Below are 19,551 nucleotides of genomic sequence, written 5' to 3' on the forward strand. Positions count from 1 at the left end.
GGTGTTTCTAGTCGTGATGGGTGTGGGTGAGCAGAGTAAATATCTAGGAAGTGATCGATTTCTGAGATTGCAGAGTCTGGTGGCTAGGCTAGGTGGCCTAGACTGTGTGATGTTGTAGTCTGGTGCTGCGGCATGTGAATTTAGTGCCGGGAGCTGGGTGAGGTGTGCTGGGAATATGTGGGGAGGCATAGAGGCCATTATAGTGAGGGCTATAAGGATGGCTGTTAGGCTGGCTGAGCGAAGTGTGGCAGGGAGAGTGCGGGAGTGTGAAACTATGCTATGATTGGGAGGTGCACTCTTGGGCATCATGATAGTAGAGAGTGGCTGTGTGTGTGCAGCTGGTGTGTGCAGCTGGTATGTGACAGAAATGACAGGGGGATCGTGCAACTAGTGCTAGGTAGTTCAGAGGCAGTCACAAGTGGGTCACAATTCAACAAAATACAATGGCCCTCATTAGGACCTTGGCGGAGGACCATGGCGCTATTAGCACCATGGTCCATGGCGCTAAGCTGCCAACTCCGCCATGGGGGTTGGCGGACTTACCGCCCCATTCCGAGGTTGGCGGGGCGGTAAGTCCCCAATCCCCATTTACCCTTCCCCATTCCCATTTCTGGCCCCATAGGGCATAATGGGAGTGGGGAAGCCGTTAATTACGGCACCGTAAATTACGGTGGCGTAATTAACTACAAGGTCCCTTAGCGCCATGGATTTTAACGCCTGCTAAAAGCAGGCGTTAAAATCACCATGGCGCTAAGGGAACTCGTACTCAGGCGGTAAGGGGCGCCATGGTTTACGCCGGCAAAACCCCTTACCGCCTGGGTCCTAATGAGGGCCAATGCCTAAATTCGATTTTTTCGATTTTCTAAGTGTTGGCAGGCAGAGGCTAAATGGTGGCAGGACGTAATAGGTAGCAGTTCAACAAAATACAATGCCTAAATTCGATTTTATAAGTGGGGAAGGCAGAGGCTAAATGGTGGCAGGGCATAATAGGTAGCAGTTCAACAAAATTCAATGCCTAAATTCGATTTTCTAAGTGGGGCAGGCAGAGGCTAAATGGTGGCAGGGCATAATAAGTTAGCAGTTGGCTGCACAAGAGGATACAGTACAAGCGGATAAGCAATACTGATAAATGCGCTAAATAGTATAGTGAGATATTATATATCAACAATAGACCAGGTGATAGCAAGCAATTGTTCAAAGTCAGTGAAAAGCAGAGGCACCCACGAGGTGTACCGCATGAAGGGATTAGGTGGAAAGGTTAGGTTCTGGGGAGGAGTGGGCAAGCTGCAGGGTCAGGGCAGGCTTACCAGAAAATGAGCAGAGCATAATATTAGTAGATGATATGCTCTTGGAGGAGTTAAAATGTCATTTATTTAGGGCTTCACTGTCGGAAAAAAAAGATTATTTTGAGAAACTGGAGATCTGTCACTGCACCTAGCACTGCTGCATGGATGGAGGATCTAAGAAAAATGTGATTGTTAGAGAAGGCGATTCTGGGAAATAAAAAGAAAATGGAACTGTATAAAGAGATAGGGGGAAGATTTGAAGAGTTTATCTAATTATTGAACTTGTGTAATGCCTGATTTTCCTGAGCTGTCTGTTATTTTGACATTTGTACATGCTGTAATGTTTTAATGTATTACCCTTTAAAATGTTATACTTTGAAAATGAATACAAATGTTAATACAAAAAAAGAAAACAAGAATGTACAGATTGTGAAGTGTTTTGTCAGGATGCTGATGTTGGCTACTCTGGAAAGGGTCAACATGGACATTTCTGATCAAGAGGACAGTTTCAAAGGTATTTGGGCAGGTGCCATCAAATTCTATGCCAAAACAAACAAGCTTATCAGACTAACTGCAGCACAATGAGTGCGTTCATCTATGATTGATGTGATGCTGAGTGTCAAAAATTTATGTTTTTTGTGTGTGTATGAACATTTTGTTCTGTATATAAAATAAAACACCTTTAATAATGAACAAAGAACTCAAAGTCTCAGTGTTTTAAATACAAAACGATTTTCCATCTCTGTTAGATTAATGGGCATGCATCTGGGACAGCAGTGTTCAGTGCTGTTGTTCCACGGAGGGACACTGCAAAGAAGGGTCAGTAATGCCACTCCTGTGTGCTATGCATCATCATGCATAAAGTGGATGGGATTTAGAGCATCAGAGAGGCACACAATCCCACAAACTTTGCAGCTGCCATTCACCTTTTTGCCTGAAGTAAAGGGAGTGTGCTATCACTTCATTGGCAACACTGTTTCTTGCGTAGGGGCAAACGACAACGGTTCTGTCTCCTTTCTGGGTGGAGGACAAATTATTGGATAATACCTTCAATTTTAAGGCAGTGTTTATGTCAACACACATTCCTGATGTGTTTCCCACATGCAGTATTTACGACATAATACATTAGGTAAATTCTTGAATAATCATATAAATATAGTCAGTACAATCAGACAAGATCCAAATACCACCCTCTTTTACTGATTCCATTGTGGAATAATCCTCTTGCCACTGAACCTGTCATTAAACATCGTCCTTCATCCTAACTTCTGAAAAACGTATTCTCATTTTTGCATCTTGTTGACATCATAACAACTGTACGATGTCATAATGTCTCGCAAACAAGCCCTGAAAGTGAACCAATTAAATGCTCCAAATTTCTGGCGTGAGTACAAATAAAAATATGTACAGAATGTGTTCTTCTTGGAACAGTTACTGGTTATGGATTGGGGGCAAGATTATAGGACTAGTGCGGTAAAATGATAAGCACCTATTTATCATTCCCCTTTACCCCAGCAATGTTCTATGAAAGAAGTGTCACATGTGTTTGATTGGCCCTTTCTTTAATATTTATTGTGTGTGAGGTAGCTTCTAATTAATGTGTGGTTCCCCTTCGAATTTAAAGCTGGGTCAGGTAATGGGCAATTTCCATCTCTTTTGCCAAGGCCTTGCTATCAGGGAAATTGCAAATCCGACCACATCAACCCGACCCTCATTGAACTGCACATGCTTCCACTGCAAGCACATATCAACTTCAAATTCTGCTGCATCATCTATAAGGCTGTAGCCCTGAAATCCCTAAGCTATCTCGCTGAGAAACTCAGGACATCTGTCCACCAGAAGTAAGGACATGTACAGACTTAAGGTCAGCGGTAAAACACCATTGATCTAACCGTGCTTCAGCCCCACCCCTGACCCCCTTATATTTTTGGCTGTGTTGACTCGACCTGGTTGACCTACAGAGCCATGACTGGACAGAACAGGACACAAATGTTAAACGGCGCCTGGGCCTCGCTGTTTACAAAGGCCCTTCAATTACTAATGAAGAGCATTTCACTGTTAGCATCTGCATTCATATGCATGCATTTTTAGGCAATTGAAATTGTGATGTGGGGTTAGTACTTGCATACCAGGAGAGTGACTGGAAGGGTAGAGAGCGGACAGGAGACACTGCTCATTCTCATAGCAGTCCTTAAGTGGATACTTCAGACGTAAAGGAGAGAGTTAACTGCTTGTAAAATTGAAGCTGCACTAGAATAGCCTCATTAGAATTTGTAAAGAAGTTAGATGTCCCCACACAAATAAAGTTTGCTGCTCCCCCACCGTTTCTGAAGTTAGCTCCTCTCTCAACCTTTGAAGAGTTATCTCCCCCCTCCAAAATTGTTTTGTTGCACACCTGCTTGAGCTCCACCGATACAGGAAAGACAGAACCAGAAGACAGGCTTTCTCTTTCTAAGACCCCAGACTCTGGAACCTACTACCTTCAACACCGGACTCACCCCCTTGCTTCTACATTTCAGAAGGGAACTCAAGACCCTCCTCATCAAGGAATGGATCCTCCCTAACATGTAGGTCCACACACTCTTCCGCTTCCAATCTAAATTGAGACTGGGTTATCTGCTCCCCCCTGTTTCCTCCCTAGGTTGCTTAATGATCTCTTGCTGCCAAATTGAATGCCTGCCAACTGACCCCCATTATTATTTCCTCGCTCCTTTGCTGTTCTGCGTCCCTCTCCATTTTCATCTCTCTTTGACTTGTAAAGCACTCCAGTGATGCGTGTTCAATAATTACAATAATAATAATAATAAGAATATTTTTCATTGGTCCTCCCACACACATCCCATGCGACTAGAGAAGGTTCTCACTGTTGACTATCAGCTAAAAAAAAAAAATGTCCTGGTGAAGTCACCCAATATTTCCGTATCTAACTGGCAAATATCATAAGGAAACAGAAGCACAGTCTCTCTTCTATCAAAGACAAAACAAGTAGATATGTAATAAGAAAAGCAAACTCACCCATCAATTAGAGCGGCTCGGGTTGTGCGCATCTTTCCTTTTTTGCTGTCATCTGGATCGTACCAGTCCTTGGTGTTAAATCTTTCTGGGGGTATCTCAACTGTACAGTTCTTTCCTTCAACAAGAACTTTCCAGAAATTATCAATTCCTTCACCTGAGGAAAGTATTTAGGAATATATAGAATGCTGTAATAATACAATATTTAAACTTCAACACACATATTTAGAAATGAGGCCCCACAACACTGCTGGATTATATGTAAAGTTTACAAACACTTTCAAAATGTCCACAATATTTAGCACCGTCCTTTTCCCATTGAATACGAGTTGCACATGGATTGCTTCAATAATTATAAACTATGTTAACAATTCATGCACGTTTTTAAAATGCTGCAGGAATTACTTAACCTAACTTCAAATGTATCATATGTTTGCATAATTTGCAATACACTTGTTTCCTTTGACCAGATGTTTACCAAATGCCTAATATATCAGAATTCTAATTCACCTATATCTTGCAGATAAGTTTCTCTGCACTACATCCATTGAGCCATGAATCATCTATGCGATATAAAAAACACAAAAGAAAATTACTCATGTGGAATAATCTCTTTTAAACATGAAGTGCATCACCACTTCCATCGCACCGGATGATTTCTTATTGTATTTGCCAAACTTTTCAAGACAAAAAATGTCTTGCCCTAACCCTCTGATGATCCCTCACCTGACTTTGCTGGCTGGCACAGTTTGGCATGGTAGCCCAAAAGAGCAACAGGATGACAGGTTGGCAACCCTGTCCCATTCTGTAAATATGCATTTCTTGCCGTCCAAACTCCCTCTCTCTGTGTAAGGTGAGGCAATGCCAGCATAGGTGAGAGAACTGGGTCATGGGGGGGGGGGGGACTTGGATACTCTGGTAACCAGGTGAAGCTGCCCACCATGCTCTGTGAAAACTGGTGGTTGTATATGGTGGATCCCCAAGAGCCTTCCCTTCTTCCCCGTATACAAGCAGCAGAGAAGGTCACCCCCATCAAGCACCTTGGCGACCAACTTGGCGACTTGGCGACTTGGCGACTGGGGACAATCTGTATAAGTATGAAATGGTTGACAGTGAGCACCCTCCTTGAGAACCCTGAATGAAAAATCAAATTAATTAGCTAGACATTCTGCAGATCATCACACTTTCTGGGGAGAGATATATGGTATACAGAACAGTCACTGACAGGCTGGTGGCTTACAAAAACACTCCACAAGATTGGGATGAACATAAAGGGGCTTGGCAGGTGCTTGCAAGCAGTGGGTGCAGGAGCCCAAGCACCTCTAGTTGGTGTGCACCCAGAGGAGGCCTCAAGGTGAGGAATGATCAGGCATAGTTTCACTTAATAGTGAGGTAACGTCCACCTGACCTTGAGGAGGTGAGCAAGGAATTTAAACCCTTGGACCACCGTCAGCAGACAATTACCTACATAAAGAGAGTCAAAGGAAGTGATCATTAGTACACACGTGGGCAAGGTAGGTAGAGGGAGAACACAGGCTCAAAAGGCAGCTACAGGTACCTGCTGTCCAATCAGATACCATTACAATGACAGATAGACTTTTCTTATACATTTGCTACACTTTACTGGAAGTATGAAAGGAGGACTGGAGAAACAGACATTGATAATGTTGGAACAATGGTCCAGCAAAGTGATACAAGAGAGACAGGAGTGACAGAGGAGCCACGTGTGAATGGCTTATTGATTACTACGACTCACTCTGTGACATGAGTCAAAGTGAAAGGGGAACGTGGTGCAAGTCCGAAGAACACTGAGGATGGTCTGCTGATATTCAGCTGCTGCTGCAATCCAGACTACGGCAGGAACCAGTGAGCCAAAGAGATGAGAATATGACAGTGCCAGTTGTGAGCTTAATCCCAAGAGGACCACCCTTGGCTGGTCAGTGAGAATACCTTTAGTCCAGGGTTGTCCAACTCCAGGCCTCGAGGGTCGGAAACCTGCTGGGTTTTCATGATATCATTAATTTTCAGGAGGAAGAATTGACATACATATGGATCATTGAATGCAAATGTATCTCATGAATATAAATGAGGGGTATCATGAAAATCAAAGATGGATCCAACCCTCTGGGCCTGGAGTTGGCAACCCTCTTTGGTCTGTTCAGTCTGACAAGCACCCAAGTAGTTGGGAGACACCCCTGCTGGTAATAGTTTTGAGTATAATTAAGAAGACTTGGAACTATTTTCTCTCCCCTGCAGTAACTCATTTCTTACAGAGTCATTCTGATTGTCATTCGTTTTATTGTCTCTTTCCATTTATTTGAACTCTGCAACAATTTGCTTAATGCATGTATATATCAGCGTATCATGTTTTAGGCTTTCACACATTCACAACGCTTAAATAGTCTTGGGTATCCACAGTTAAGTGGTAACAATATAATTTGTTGGCACAGGTTTGGTGTAATAACTTTCAGGATATGAGGAAAGCAACCCGCTGTTAGAGGGAAGCAATATCTGATTCTGGAAGAATGATCCACCCGGTGGAAAAGACTCCTCTCCAAGAACTTTAGGACACAGGCATTAGGTCCTGAGTGAAGAAAAGTTACCCCTCTATCTCACCAATTGTGTTACTCCTCCATTCGAACACTGTGTTCGCTAGCAATCCTTGTTGGTTTTCATCCCTTGGGAGGGTTCTCCTGCCTGTTTCTCCTTGCTTACTATCTCAACTGTTCTCAAAAGATGTTCACGGTTCAATCCTGCAAACAAAGCTCTTAGAACATTGAAGCCTTTGAGGTGTAATCTGCATATTACCAATATATGGTAATGCCATTGTTTTCAGCTTGACAGGAAATCTGTGTTTTCGTGAATTCGAAATGTGCTCTGATCTCAATTATCCTACAAAGGTAGTCTTGTCTTGGCTACTATGGAATCCACATCCCAGATGTGATGACATGTGATTTGCCTTGATGTTTAACTACCGTACCATTTTATCAAAAGTGCCACAGGTAAAGCCAATAAGAGCTATTTGCTGATCTGCTTTATATTAATTAACATCTATGGAGGACAGGCATTTTGTAACAATTGAATATTTACTCTACTGTGGTTTAAGGAGGAAAGTGGCACAAAACATTATCTAGTGCTTGTCAATACAATGGGTGATCAGTATGTACTTGACCAAGTGGTTTTGAGCATTACACTAGTAGGACCTGGGAAATTCCTTAAGTTTGAGGAGGTATTTACGCAGGGCTAAATTGAGGGTGCACAGGTTGAAGATCAATCTTATGCTGTGGAGCAGTTTAAATTGTGTTCCAGGAACATTAATAATCTATGTTGAGGAGCGGTTTTTGAGATGGTAAGCCAGTGTTGGATTATGATGAGAGGAGGTGGGTCAGAGAGTAGAGGGAGATAGTATGTGCAATGTGCAGAAGATGGGGGACAGTCCATAACATATTTCAATACCAGCATAAGAAACGTGAAAAGTGTCCTGCTACAATTCATCAGCCACCCTGAATGACGTCTGTATGGGGAGGTAACTGGAATATTAAGCTGTTTTGCTGGGAGGGTGGAGGGTGAGCAGTTTCAAGCACCAGTGAGGAAGCCCAGAGGGAGACATCTGCAGTTGCCCAGACTGCTGAGGACAAGTACATTAATTGGGACTTTGGCGAACTGGAAAGTGTAATGGACTAGATTTTGTGGAAGCTGAGAAGCTGGTGGTGAGCAGAGCAGACGGTGGGGATGACACAAGTGGTATGGTGCATTTTGTCTTTAACTGAATCCTACTGTTTCAGCCAGAGGCTTGAAAATGAAAGGTAGCTAGAATGGTCTGAGTTGGAAAGAATATGGGACAATAAATGGCCTCTTTCTCTCTCTCTCTCTCTCTCCCCCCCTCTCTCTCTCTCTCTCTCTCTCTCTCTGTCTCTCTCTCTCTCTCTCTGTCTCAGATGAGCATTAGGCAGCACCTTTTATCCAGTTCTAGATGTCCAGAGTACAGACATACATGGAGTGTGGCATGGCAGAGGGCAAAGAAAACATGGGAAACCAGTAATTGGAAGCCTGACAGATTGGGGCATTGTGGTTGGAGAACAGGAAAAGAGGCATACCATTAGGCAACACTCTTTGTTGGCCACCGGGAAAAGGCCACCGTGGTCCCACCATCGATGAAAGATGTTAGGGATGGACATGTTGGGCTGCGTCCTTCAATCCTGATTCTAGATGAACTGCTGGAGTTGCATGGAAAACCTTCTGAGCCACCAGGGATTGATGGATGATCTGGGCGCATGCAGGCAGGCCAGCCTGGAAATTATGTTACTGCTTCTGCATCTTGATGAGGGAAAGGTAGAAATAAAGTTGGTGTAACCTTCATTGGGAACATTCTGCTTGGAGTTCCGTTCTCTAATCCTGATCCTCCTTTTGACAGTTGATGAATGATACCGGCCAAGGCATATGGAGGAGTCTACAGTGGCAGAGGGAAAGTAATCTACTCTAACAGGAAAATATGGACCTTTTGAGTAATCAATTCTACTATAAATCTATGGATTCTGACCCTATGCTTGAAATGCAACTCATTATACAAGAAGCCACAGGAAGGGTGCGATCCAGAGGCTTCCATAACCAACAGTATTGCTAACTGAGCCTTTAAAATCCTCTCTTCCTTTTGCACCCTCACAAATATACATAAGGATTTCAGAAATCCATCTGGGAGACCAGTAGTTTCTGGTTGTGACTCTATACTGAAATCCCTTTCAAAATACATTGATATTTTTCTACAACCTTTACCACTAGGGACCCAGGATATCTAAAAGATACTTGTTAGACCATCAGCGTTGTCAGGGGGCATTCATTTTGATCCTTATATTACAGATTAGTAATGTTTGATGCTGCTTCACTTAATACGAACATCCTGAAGAATCAGGCCCTCAGTGTGCCGAAAACGTATCTAAATACTAGAACCATGCTACAAGAAGTTCCTTCCATCTAAATCCTTGAACGAATGAACATCTAATTAGCAAATATATTTGTTATCTTTATTTTACCTGTTTACCTGTAAGGGTATTTTCTATTTACAAAAACACAGGACGACAGTGGGCGTTAAATTTTATCCCAGTTTAGCCAATTTCTACATGCTTGCCTTCGATACAGAGGTTGTACTGGCCAATAACCCAAATAGGAATCAAGTACATCTATGGTGATGGAACATTGATCAGGTGTTGTGCGTATGGACAGGGGATTCCACTTCCCTTTTACAGTTTTTGCATTTGTTCAATGCTAGAAAGATTCATATGAAGTTCATTATACATGAGAGTACACAAGAAATATCTCTTGACCTACAGATTGACCCCGTTTAGGGGAAGGAAACTGCATACCAAGCTTTTCCATTAGGGGATGGGCCGTAATACACTCCTTAGGTACAATAGTCAGCACGCCAAAGTCAAAGTGACAATATTGCATATGGGCAATTTTGAAGAATTAGAAGATTGTTTATCCAAGAAGCTGACCACCTTTGTATTCATTTGGCAAACAGAGGGCAGTCTGATTACAGAGTCCAGCACGGGACAATAATAGGGAGAAACTAACCATACCTACCCCTAAATCCACCATGGGGAAAAGATGGTCTGTTTTACAACATTTGTGCACCGTAGTGCTGGAGATCCAAAAATTGGTGAGATCGAACTGGCACATCATTAAAGAATCTGAGAATTGTACAACTCCCTGCCCCCACACCCCAGCTGCTTTGACAAGACGGACCAATTTAAAAGAGCAAATGGTACATTCATTAAAAAGGCACCCTCAGCTGCCCAGCATCTAGATCACCATGGCATGTGGTTGAAATCCTTTCCTAGTGAACTATTCCTTTGGTTGTGTGTCACCCAATTCACGAAAAAAAGCTTTGAATTTGCTGAATTCCCTTGGAGTAGACGTTGTCATGCAAATCGTCAAACAGGAAATAGTGTTAACTTGATCACCTGCCCATGTAAAACACATTTCATTGGCTAGACCACTAGGGTGGTGAGAAAGAGAAATGGGGAGCATTGCTCATGTTTCCATCTACAACATATGCAATCACCTTTAGTTAGTACTTTTGTTGAACAGAGCCAATCAGTCTCTGACATCAACGTGCTAACTACATATGTTGCACAACGGGACACGCAGGGAGAAAAATGATGACAAACTCTCAAATTTGAGGCAACGTGGACGCTGAAAACCAGCCCCCAAGCTCTGGCCCTTAATGATCCAGTCATGTAGTCCTTCATTACACAGTAATATATCCCTTGCAGTTTGGCTGCTCCCCTTATAGTCACTACCCTCTTTTGCTATGTGCCATGGCCCCGCTGGTTACATCACAATACAAGTGGCATAGACAATGCAGTTTTTGGGTAGCCATACACTTGGATTGTTAGGGCCTGCTATGCTATTGTGATACTCACTGTTGAGCCTTCTCTTCTCATTTCATCGGAATAGGGGTTCTACAATCACTATTAATTTCCTTGGCTCACTCAAAGATGGATGCTATTGTTGTCGTCCCACCCACAGTGTGATTTATTTGGGTGATAGACCAGATTCTTGCCAGACACCTTGTCCACAGCTGCTGCGCCTTAAAACTACGAGCGTTGGGGTTTCAGACTTCTCTATCAGCAGATATCTCACACCCACACCACAACGTTCCCAAATCAGGATTTGTCTCAGTGCGTGATATCCTAGATTTACTTCCTTGAATTATGAACCATAGCAGTAAGGTAGCTTTACCAATGACCTTTACAGAATGGGTTGTTCTCGTTGTAGCTCTAAATGTTTATATTGCTTAGCACTGCTTGATGCAAGACTGAGGCACTGCAATCCCTTTTCTGTCTATCTCCTTTTTTGCACATCCTGCACTCTTTTTAGGGCCACTATGTGGTGGCAAGGATTCCATGCATAAAATAAGAACTAGAAGCCGAGTGGATTTACATGTCCCCGATTCCTGGATCTTCTTCCTTTTACTGTGGCTTTTCCTGCAACAACACAGATGATTACCAGGATGTATTTTCCCGATTCCTGTAAAAGATGTTTGCATTTTTAAAGCGCTCACGCAGCACAAGGGCATCGAGGCGCTGTTACAGGAGTTGTTCTTATTAGTTACATAATTGTTATTTTTTTTGTCTTAGTTGCGTATTTATAATGTGCTTAAATACCCAGAGGTTTCTAAGCGCAGACCCCGGGATAGAACCTCTGTTGCTTGCTCCCAAGGTGAACATGTTGCCGCTGAGCTATCCTCCCGTACTAAAATACCTTTTTTTGTCTAGTTGTGTCAATTACACAACTTATAGGCAGGTGGGTCCCAACAAAGCACACCGTATTGTTGACCTTTCCACCGTTGGACTTTCGAAGATTATTTTCTGTGCTGAGATACACGATTTCACAAACTTTACCCAGCTGGTTATTAATTGCAGCTGTTCATTCTCTTCCCCACCCCTCCCCCCCACACCGCAGAGACCATCTCTGACCTGCAGTAACTTTCTCTAAGGCTTCAAGTGCATTGCCTCGTTTAATGTAGACTCGGACAACTGACATTGGCAATAGATTTAAGTTTTATTTAAATATAAAACAGGGTATTTTTGAGACAAAGAACTCATCATGCTCTCCTGGTTGTCTACTATCCGCTCTCTGCATTTACCTTGACGGATGGGTTCTAGCTCTCTGTTGGCATGGGAATGCTGTCTACGGGTCTGTGTCTCCAAAACTAAACCAAGCAATGTAAGATGTTTTTCTTTTTTCTAAAATAGGACATTATCATAAATTCTAGTCCCTTATCGTGTGCATCTGTTCCATAGCTTTGCAACAGAAATGCACGGACTGTTCATTTTGGTTGCATTTTGTTATCCCTCCTCACTTTTCTCTCCTGTCAAATAACACTACTGGAATGATAGTCACATGAGTTTGGAGAATGTACAAACACTTAAACAATGCATGCTAATAATGTGTTCATGTTATTGGTTTGCGTAGAAAGAAAAGTTATGTTTTCACATCTATAGCCGGGTCCAGACTCTGGGAAATTCTTTGCAGACTGGGCAGACGGTCAAGTTCATAAATTATGCAATACCCATATCTGTGTGAATTGGAAAGTGACATATCAAGTAATGCACTATGGTTCATGTTGTGCTTAATACAAACACACCCGCGATATACTAACAGTCGGTTATTTAAGTGCAACGATTGTTTTCTTTAAAGGTTTTTGTGAATCACATAGTTCATATAACTGTAATAAAAACGTGGCTGAATTTTACAGAACGTTTGTTTTTTTATACATTTACCTCCGGGAAAATTGCATCCTATGCCAACGATCGCAATGTCGTCTCCTGTCGCGTTCATTTTTCAAGTATGTCCTGAAGATGAAAAATGAGAACACTCTTACATCACATTTGTTATGAAAACGATTGCTGACTAATACAATTCAAACTTAAATGTTTCACCCAGTGATCCTAAATTCAAATATTACTTGTAACTGGGACATTTAATTTTAGTGAGTGTTTTATACTTTTGTCCTCCTTTTTGGACGAGGAGCCAAATCCAATGTTGCCGGGAGAGTTTTTCTTCCAGAGTTTTAGTTTTTGTTATTAGTGTATAGCTGATGACACTCATCATAGTGTTTACTCCTCTGCTTCATGCAATTGTGTTCAGCTACTAGTCATAGGCTCCGTTTCCGGTGGCCAGAAAACCTCCCAATAAAGTTCAAACTATTAATTAAGGTCATAATCCTGTTACAAGGGCTACTTTATAACGATGTACATTTGTCTGACATTGTCACTATTTTACTGTTTCATACACAACACTTGTATACACTACCCATTCGTGCACTCCAATGTCTATGGGCCTCATTACGAGTATGGTGGTAGCCATGCTGCTTTTAGCGACATGGCTCCCCCTATTCCAGGTACTGGGTCCGGGTTCCTGGAATGGGGAAATACCGGGCCATTCCGACCTTGGAGGGCCCGGTAATTCCCTTTCCCGGGACCCAGACCCGGTACATCCCCATTCCCATTTGAGCCCATAGGGCTCAATGGGGAGGATGCTAACAAAGGGCCCGTTAATGATGGGCCCGTTGTTAGCATCCTGGTCTGCTAGCGGGTCCCGCTAAGGACGCCTGGTTTTACCAGACGACCTTAGCGGGACCCGCGAGCAGACATCGTAATGAGACGGTAGAGGCTTAACAGCGCCAGCAACTCCACCTGTGCCGTAACCCTCTACCGCCTGGGTCGTAATTAGGCCCAATTGTGTCTTAGAGATTTCCATGTAGCTTGCATTAGAATAATGGAGCTGCAAAAGAACCTCAAAACATAGGCCATCACAGCGCCCCTCGTGCCACCTGCCTTGCTAGACGCCACCCGCCCCTCTCCTCCCCGCCACCCTGTATAGCTGGACCTCTCGTCTGTGCCCCTCTGTATCCCCCCACTGTATATCTTTACTGTTGCATACCATTCTAAAAGCGCTCCGTTATGTATCTGTATTGTTATAAACCTCTGTAAAGCGCTCTTCTGCTTCTCGAAGCAAGGTCTGCGCTCAATAAATGCAATAATAAGAATATTATATATATTAATGTTAACCTTTTAATTAAACTCTCGGCTTGGCAAACACATAGCTGCAGCATGACATTACAGGATGAAAACAGTAGAATGTATACGCAGTACAGATATGACATACATGTTTGGCAACGGCATAAAGCAAGTGCAACGAGTGAACATGCTCGCAGTCAGTAATATCCAGTGCATCAGCTCCCAACTCTGCATCCACTTCACCGAACAGATAAGCACGGTAGAAGATCCATGTATGTTTGGCCGACTCCCCCTGGCTGGGGAGATATATAGACGTCCTCACTACTATTGGCTCATGCAAGGTTGTAGCTACGGAGTATCAGCATGCTTCCAATGAGGCACAATAACACTTTTGGCTAAGAGAAAGGCTATGGGCCTCATTATGACCCAGTCGCTAAGTGTTTAATGGTGCCGTAAAAGGCTGCAGTGCCATTAAACACCTAGCGCCTAATTACGAGGTCCCTTTGCGGGACACGACCTTAACGGCTGGTTTTACCAGCTGTTAAAATAGGGACCCGCAAAGGGACCTTGGTGCTAATTACGGTACCGCAATTTGCGGTACCGTAATTAGCGCCTTCCCCATTCCCATTGAGCTCTATGGGGCAAAAATGGGAATGGGGAAGGGCCATGGCGGCATGGGGAATTACCGCCCCACCAACCTCGGAATGGGGTGGTAATTCCGCATTCCGGCATGGCAGACTCAGGCATGGACCATGGTGCATAGCGCCAGAGTCCTAATGAGGCCCTATGAGTAAGAATGCACTGGTTATCACCTCCATCTTATGAAAATGACCAAATAGGCTCCAGAGGGGATCCATGGGAACAGCCATACTCACCATCACTGACGTTTCAGCGCATACTGCCTACCAGTAGGGGCCATGCTGTGGACAGGACCAATACGGAAAAGTTCAGCTTCCAATGCCCCACATTTTGGGCAGCTACCCTATGTATCCCAATAAAATGAATGTAAAATCTTTGGAGCATTGTGTAGGATACTCAGTATCTTAAAAAGATCAAACGAAATCTGGAATTGAATGACACTTCCTTACTCATTGAGCATGCTCTTTGCTACACCACATCCAGGCTCGGACTGGCCTAGGGGGCAATAGGCCCATGGCCGAACCAAAAACACAAAATGCTAGTCTGGGCCAGTTCTTTTGGTCGAAGTAGGCTATTTATTGGGCCAATTTGGGCCAGTTTGATGAGTTAAATCACTCTGCGGCTAGTAGCTTTGACCAGTGTTCCTGAATAAATAGTCTTTAAAAGGCACAATTTGCATCACACTTTATCAAAATAAATCCCCCTTGGTTACTATTCAAACAGTGTCACAAAAGGAATGAATAGCCATTTGCAACAGCTGGCCACTTATTCATTGGTCCCTGAGACAATTTTCTGGCCCAGTCTGACCCTGACCTCATCCAAACCAAACCAAGAGCCTCATTCCATTTATGTTGTGACCTCAAATCAGGCTCGACGGATTCATGCTGCATCATGGTATTAAACTTCGATATAAAGTGAGAACATGGCAGACAAGAGTACATGAATTCCACATACTTATGCATCCCACGGTACTGGGGAAGGTTGGCCACTTCGTCCCTAATGTTGACCTAATATGCAAAGAACTGACTACTACGGCAGCGAGAGGCCCTAATTGACTCTGAATGTCCTGTAATGAGCGAAATACCCCATCAGAGAAGAGATTGTCCAAGCATTCAATCCCTGCCCATGACCACATCTCCCCCAAGTTCCCTGTACAGGCTTGGTTGCACATTCAACACACCCCACACCATATTCTTTCGGTTGTACGTACGGGTGTTCCACGCCCAAATGGTTTTACATCTGTCTTCATGATCCCAATGTGGAGCCCAAGATGTCAGATTAGCATGAATCTCGAGAGCCACTGCTAATTTTGGCGGGCCCGAGGTGCATTGGTCTGGCAGATCTCTTTCTGTTTTCACATGCAGGTTGGAGGCACTAATCATTCCCCAATAAGTGATTGAGCTAGTCTTCCCAGTTAAGTAATATAGTTCAAAATCTGGGACTTGTAATCCCACCTTCATTGTATGATTTGATTCGTGCCCCACCCCCCCCAAACCCCAGATCCCAGAGAAACCGGATGATGTGCCTATTCAGGTCAGAGAAAAATCCTAGCAAGACGGTGCAGAGCAACACGGGTTCACATCCCATTTCCGTGCTTAGAAACCACTCACTGGTATTACACGCGTTATAAAAGAACAATTATAATTATGCAGTCTAACTGGGGAATTGAGGAAGAAATATAGTAATTTTAGGAGCCCTACCATTTTAACCTGCGCTATTTTCCCCATGAACGATATGGGCAGCTTTTTCCACTTAGCTAACTTGGACTGCAGGACCTCCAAATATGCATCCATATTCCTTGAATAAAGCTGATGTTTTGTCCCTGGAGAACACCTTTCACAAATATGTGATCTCTTGTGGTGATCATTTAAGATTTAAGTTGGTCACTGGGCAGGTCGTGTTGTCTGTGAGGGGAAATATGTCTGACTTGGACCAGTTATTGACCACCCAGAATGTTGCCCAAAAAGTATAACATCCGACATTACTAGCTGTACATTAGTAGAGGGGTCCTTATCATCAGCATAATGCGAAACTATTTCAGGGGACACACTCAACCTGCCTAGTACCCCTGCCCAGCGGAAAGGCTTGTGAAAGACTTAGCCCAATTCAAACTCTAGCCATTGGTTGAGTGTGCAACAACTTAATGCAAGATTTTATATAAGGGCTGAACCCATAATGTTCCAGTACATCAAATAAAAACTGCCAGGGCCCAGAGTTGAACGCCTTCTCGGCATTGAGCGTAACAGCAACAGCAGACACTTCCAGGTTTATCTGTGAGATTATGTTGAAGAGGTGCCTGAGATTAAGCATGTTGGATCATCTGGATATGAGGCCGGATTGATCCGGGTGTAGCACAGGTGGTAAAATTGGTTGTAAGCGCAATGCCACAATTTTCACAAATATTTTCGTATCGACATTGATAAGTGACAAGTGGCAGTACGAGCCATGCTCTTCTGGGGGCTTGCAGGCTTCCGCAAAAGTGTAATGACCGCCTCTCTCAGCGTCCTCGGCAGCAGGCCAGTTTTGAAGGACTCCTCCGAAAGCTGTAACATATAAGGACCCAACAGCGCCTTATATTCGTTATGAAATTCCACACAGAGCCCATCTGTGCCCGGCGCCTTACCGTTAGGTAGCATATCAATGTCAGATAAAATCTCGGGTAACGTAAATGGTAAATCGAGTCTAGCTGCTGTTTCAGGCGAAAGCAACAATGTCAGGAGGGTTCTTCGAAATTCCTTATTTTCCGGCTTTGACATGCCCCGTATCTCTGAGTATAACGCTTGATAGGAGAGCAGGAATACATCATCCCGACATGTATATCGCCTGAGTCATTACACACTTTTATATCACCAGCCCCTATCACTTCACTTCGTAAAAGCCTCGAAAGAGGTCTACCCGGCCAGTCTGCCTCTCCATACCTCCTGGCTATCGCTGGGACAGAAAATTATTTTGTCTCCCTATCCGCAAGCCCCTGAAATGTGTTCAACTCCTCCCTAATGTGCAAAAGCCTACTAGATTCTTGTGTTAGGAGATACATGTGCTCTAGGTTTTTCGGCCTCATCTGATATGCTGCCAACTCTTTACGTATGTTACAAAGCACCACAAATTCCATGTTCATGCCCATTCCATGAACGTACTCCATCAATGTAGACCATGAACGCCTGCCACAGGTAGCCCATAGTAGACACGACACCTTGTTTGTGTCAAACAATGTGTCTACATGGGCATGAATATTGGTCTCAAATGTGATATCCAGCAGTGCCATCGATTTGATCCACCAGGGAGAGCTACCCTAGGCCTAGCACCCCAATTATATACTCAGCAGGAGTGGGGAGTGGTCAGAGAAGGTGCACAGAAGGAGGACGCATTTCCCCACCTGCCCGATCAAGGACTGGGACAAGAGCAAGTAGTCAACCCAGTAAGCCATATTGTGCACTGAGGAGAATAATGAAAACTCCCTTTCTGTTGGGTGCCTGTATCTCTAGACATCCACCCACTCGCTGTCTGCAATAGCGTCAATAATTACCCGGGCTGAGTTTGTATGGGATGTCGCACAGAACTGGGACAATCTAACTGCACATTTAATATTGTGTTGAGATCTCTGCCCCATATTACCGTATCCCCAGGGGTGTCATCACATAGACTTAATATGCACTGATAAAAGTCTGCGTCATTTATGTTAGGCCCAGAGACATTCACCAGCAGATTCCGTGCAACATTAATCACACAATGCAGAGTAGCATATCTGCCCAGGGGGCACTCCTGGAGCAGAGTTATGATGTAGCGTTAATATTCCCTTGATCGGGACAAATAGTCAGTATGAAATCTGTGCGGGCCCCACTTCTTAGCAAAATACTCATGCACTAATTTAGTAGCATGCATTTCTTGCAGGAGTACAATTTTGGTGCAATGTCTTTCAATTTAGGAGAGGATTCTATATGCTTTAATGGGATTATGTAACCCCCTAATAATCCAGTGTAACAATTTGATGTCCATCTAGCCCAAAGATCCACCATTACTTATTCTTGCCATATTCACACAACATCTGTCGTATACACAGCCCAGCATTGTTGCCCCAATCACATTCGTGAACAAGAAAACCAAGCCATGTTTTTAGAACATAACACCGCCAACCCAGGCCACCCCCCCTCCTTCACCACAACCCTAACATTTGCAGTGTATACCCCAACCAAAATGAGGATTACAAAACCCTTGTACCTGCAATCCTGCTAACAGGGGGGTGCTGGTGGGACACGCTCTTGCACCTAAACAAAATTCTTACACCTTTGACAGTGCAGCATCAACCTGATGAATCAGAAATAGGAGCCGCTCATAAATCGGCAAAATTGTGCAACATTAAGAATGCACCTAAACTTGACAACCTCCTGGGGGCCATGAAGAAAAACGTGTTTTCTGTGAACTAAAAGTGAAGTGCAGCATCACTGAAAACAGCATGGCATACTTGAGCTGACTCTCTCAGGAGTTTCTTTACACTCAAGGAGGTCTTGCATTCATTCTGCACTGCCAGGGACATATTTGGGTACAAAGAAATGCTGCTCGACGCATAGCCAAGCCCCCCTTCTCCATTGCATATATAGGCAGCATGTCGTGATCTATATAATTCAGAATCCGGGAAATAATTGCATTATGATGAGCATCAGGTTTGGGCTTGGAGGCCAGGGCTCGATGCACATGTTCCACAGTAAAGTGCAACGAGAGATCCGAGGAGTCCAGTATCTTCATCAGGCTGTCTTCTACAAACCTCTCCAAGTTCCTTTGCTGGCCATTCTCAGGGACTCCCACAATGCGTATATTATTACACCTGGAGCATAACTCCAGATCATCATACTTCGACTGCACCGCCTTCAACCCCTTACTCAGGGACACGATCATCGACTGCATGCCTGCAACGTCATCCTCAGTACGACAAACCCTAGTTTGGCCTTGGTTATATAAGTACTCTCTTTCTCCAGCATCCCCCACAGGGAGTTCACACTGGCATTAAGATCATTGAGCTTAGTAGTAACAGAAGCAAAGCCAGTGTGCATGGTGTGAAAAATAGGCTTCAGATCAAACAGTGGTTCTGATGT

The 19,551-nt window shown here is 43.8% G+C and overlaps 1 protein-coding gene across 1 annotated transcript in view; it reads right to left on the reverse strand.

Annotated features, from left to right (window-relative positions):
• The window catches only part of LOC138568814 (mycolipanoate synthase-like), a 242,797-nt gene extending 230,156 nt beyond the window's left edge, over positions 1-12,641 (reverse strand). Inside the window, exons 1-2 of the mRNA XM_069646586.1 lie at positions 12,584-12,641; positions 4,302-4,455 (exon numbers count right to left, since the gene is read on the reverse strand). Coding sequence (XP_069502687.1) covers positions 4,302-4,455; positions 12,584-12,641 — 212 coding nt within the window. The remainder of the gene's footprint in view (positions 1-4,301; positions 4,456-12,583) is intronic.
• Positions 12,642-19,551: the final 6,910 nt, after the last annotated feature.

Source organism: Ambystoma mexicanum, chromosome 2q, assembly GCF_040938575.1.
Source record: "Ambystoma mexicanum isolate Mex_15411 chromosome 2q, UKY_AmexF1_1, whole genome shotgun sequence".
NCBI lineage: Eukaryota > Metazoa > Chordata > Amphibia > Caudata > Ambystomatidae > Ambystoma > Ambystoma mexicanum.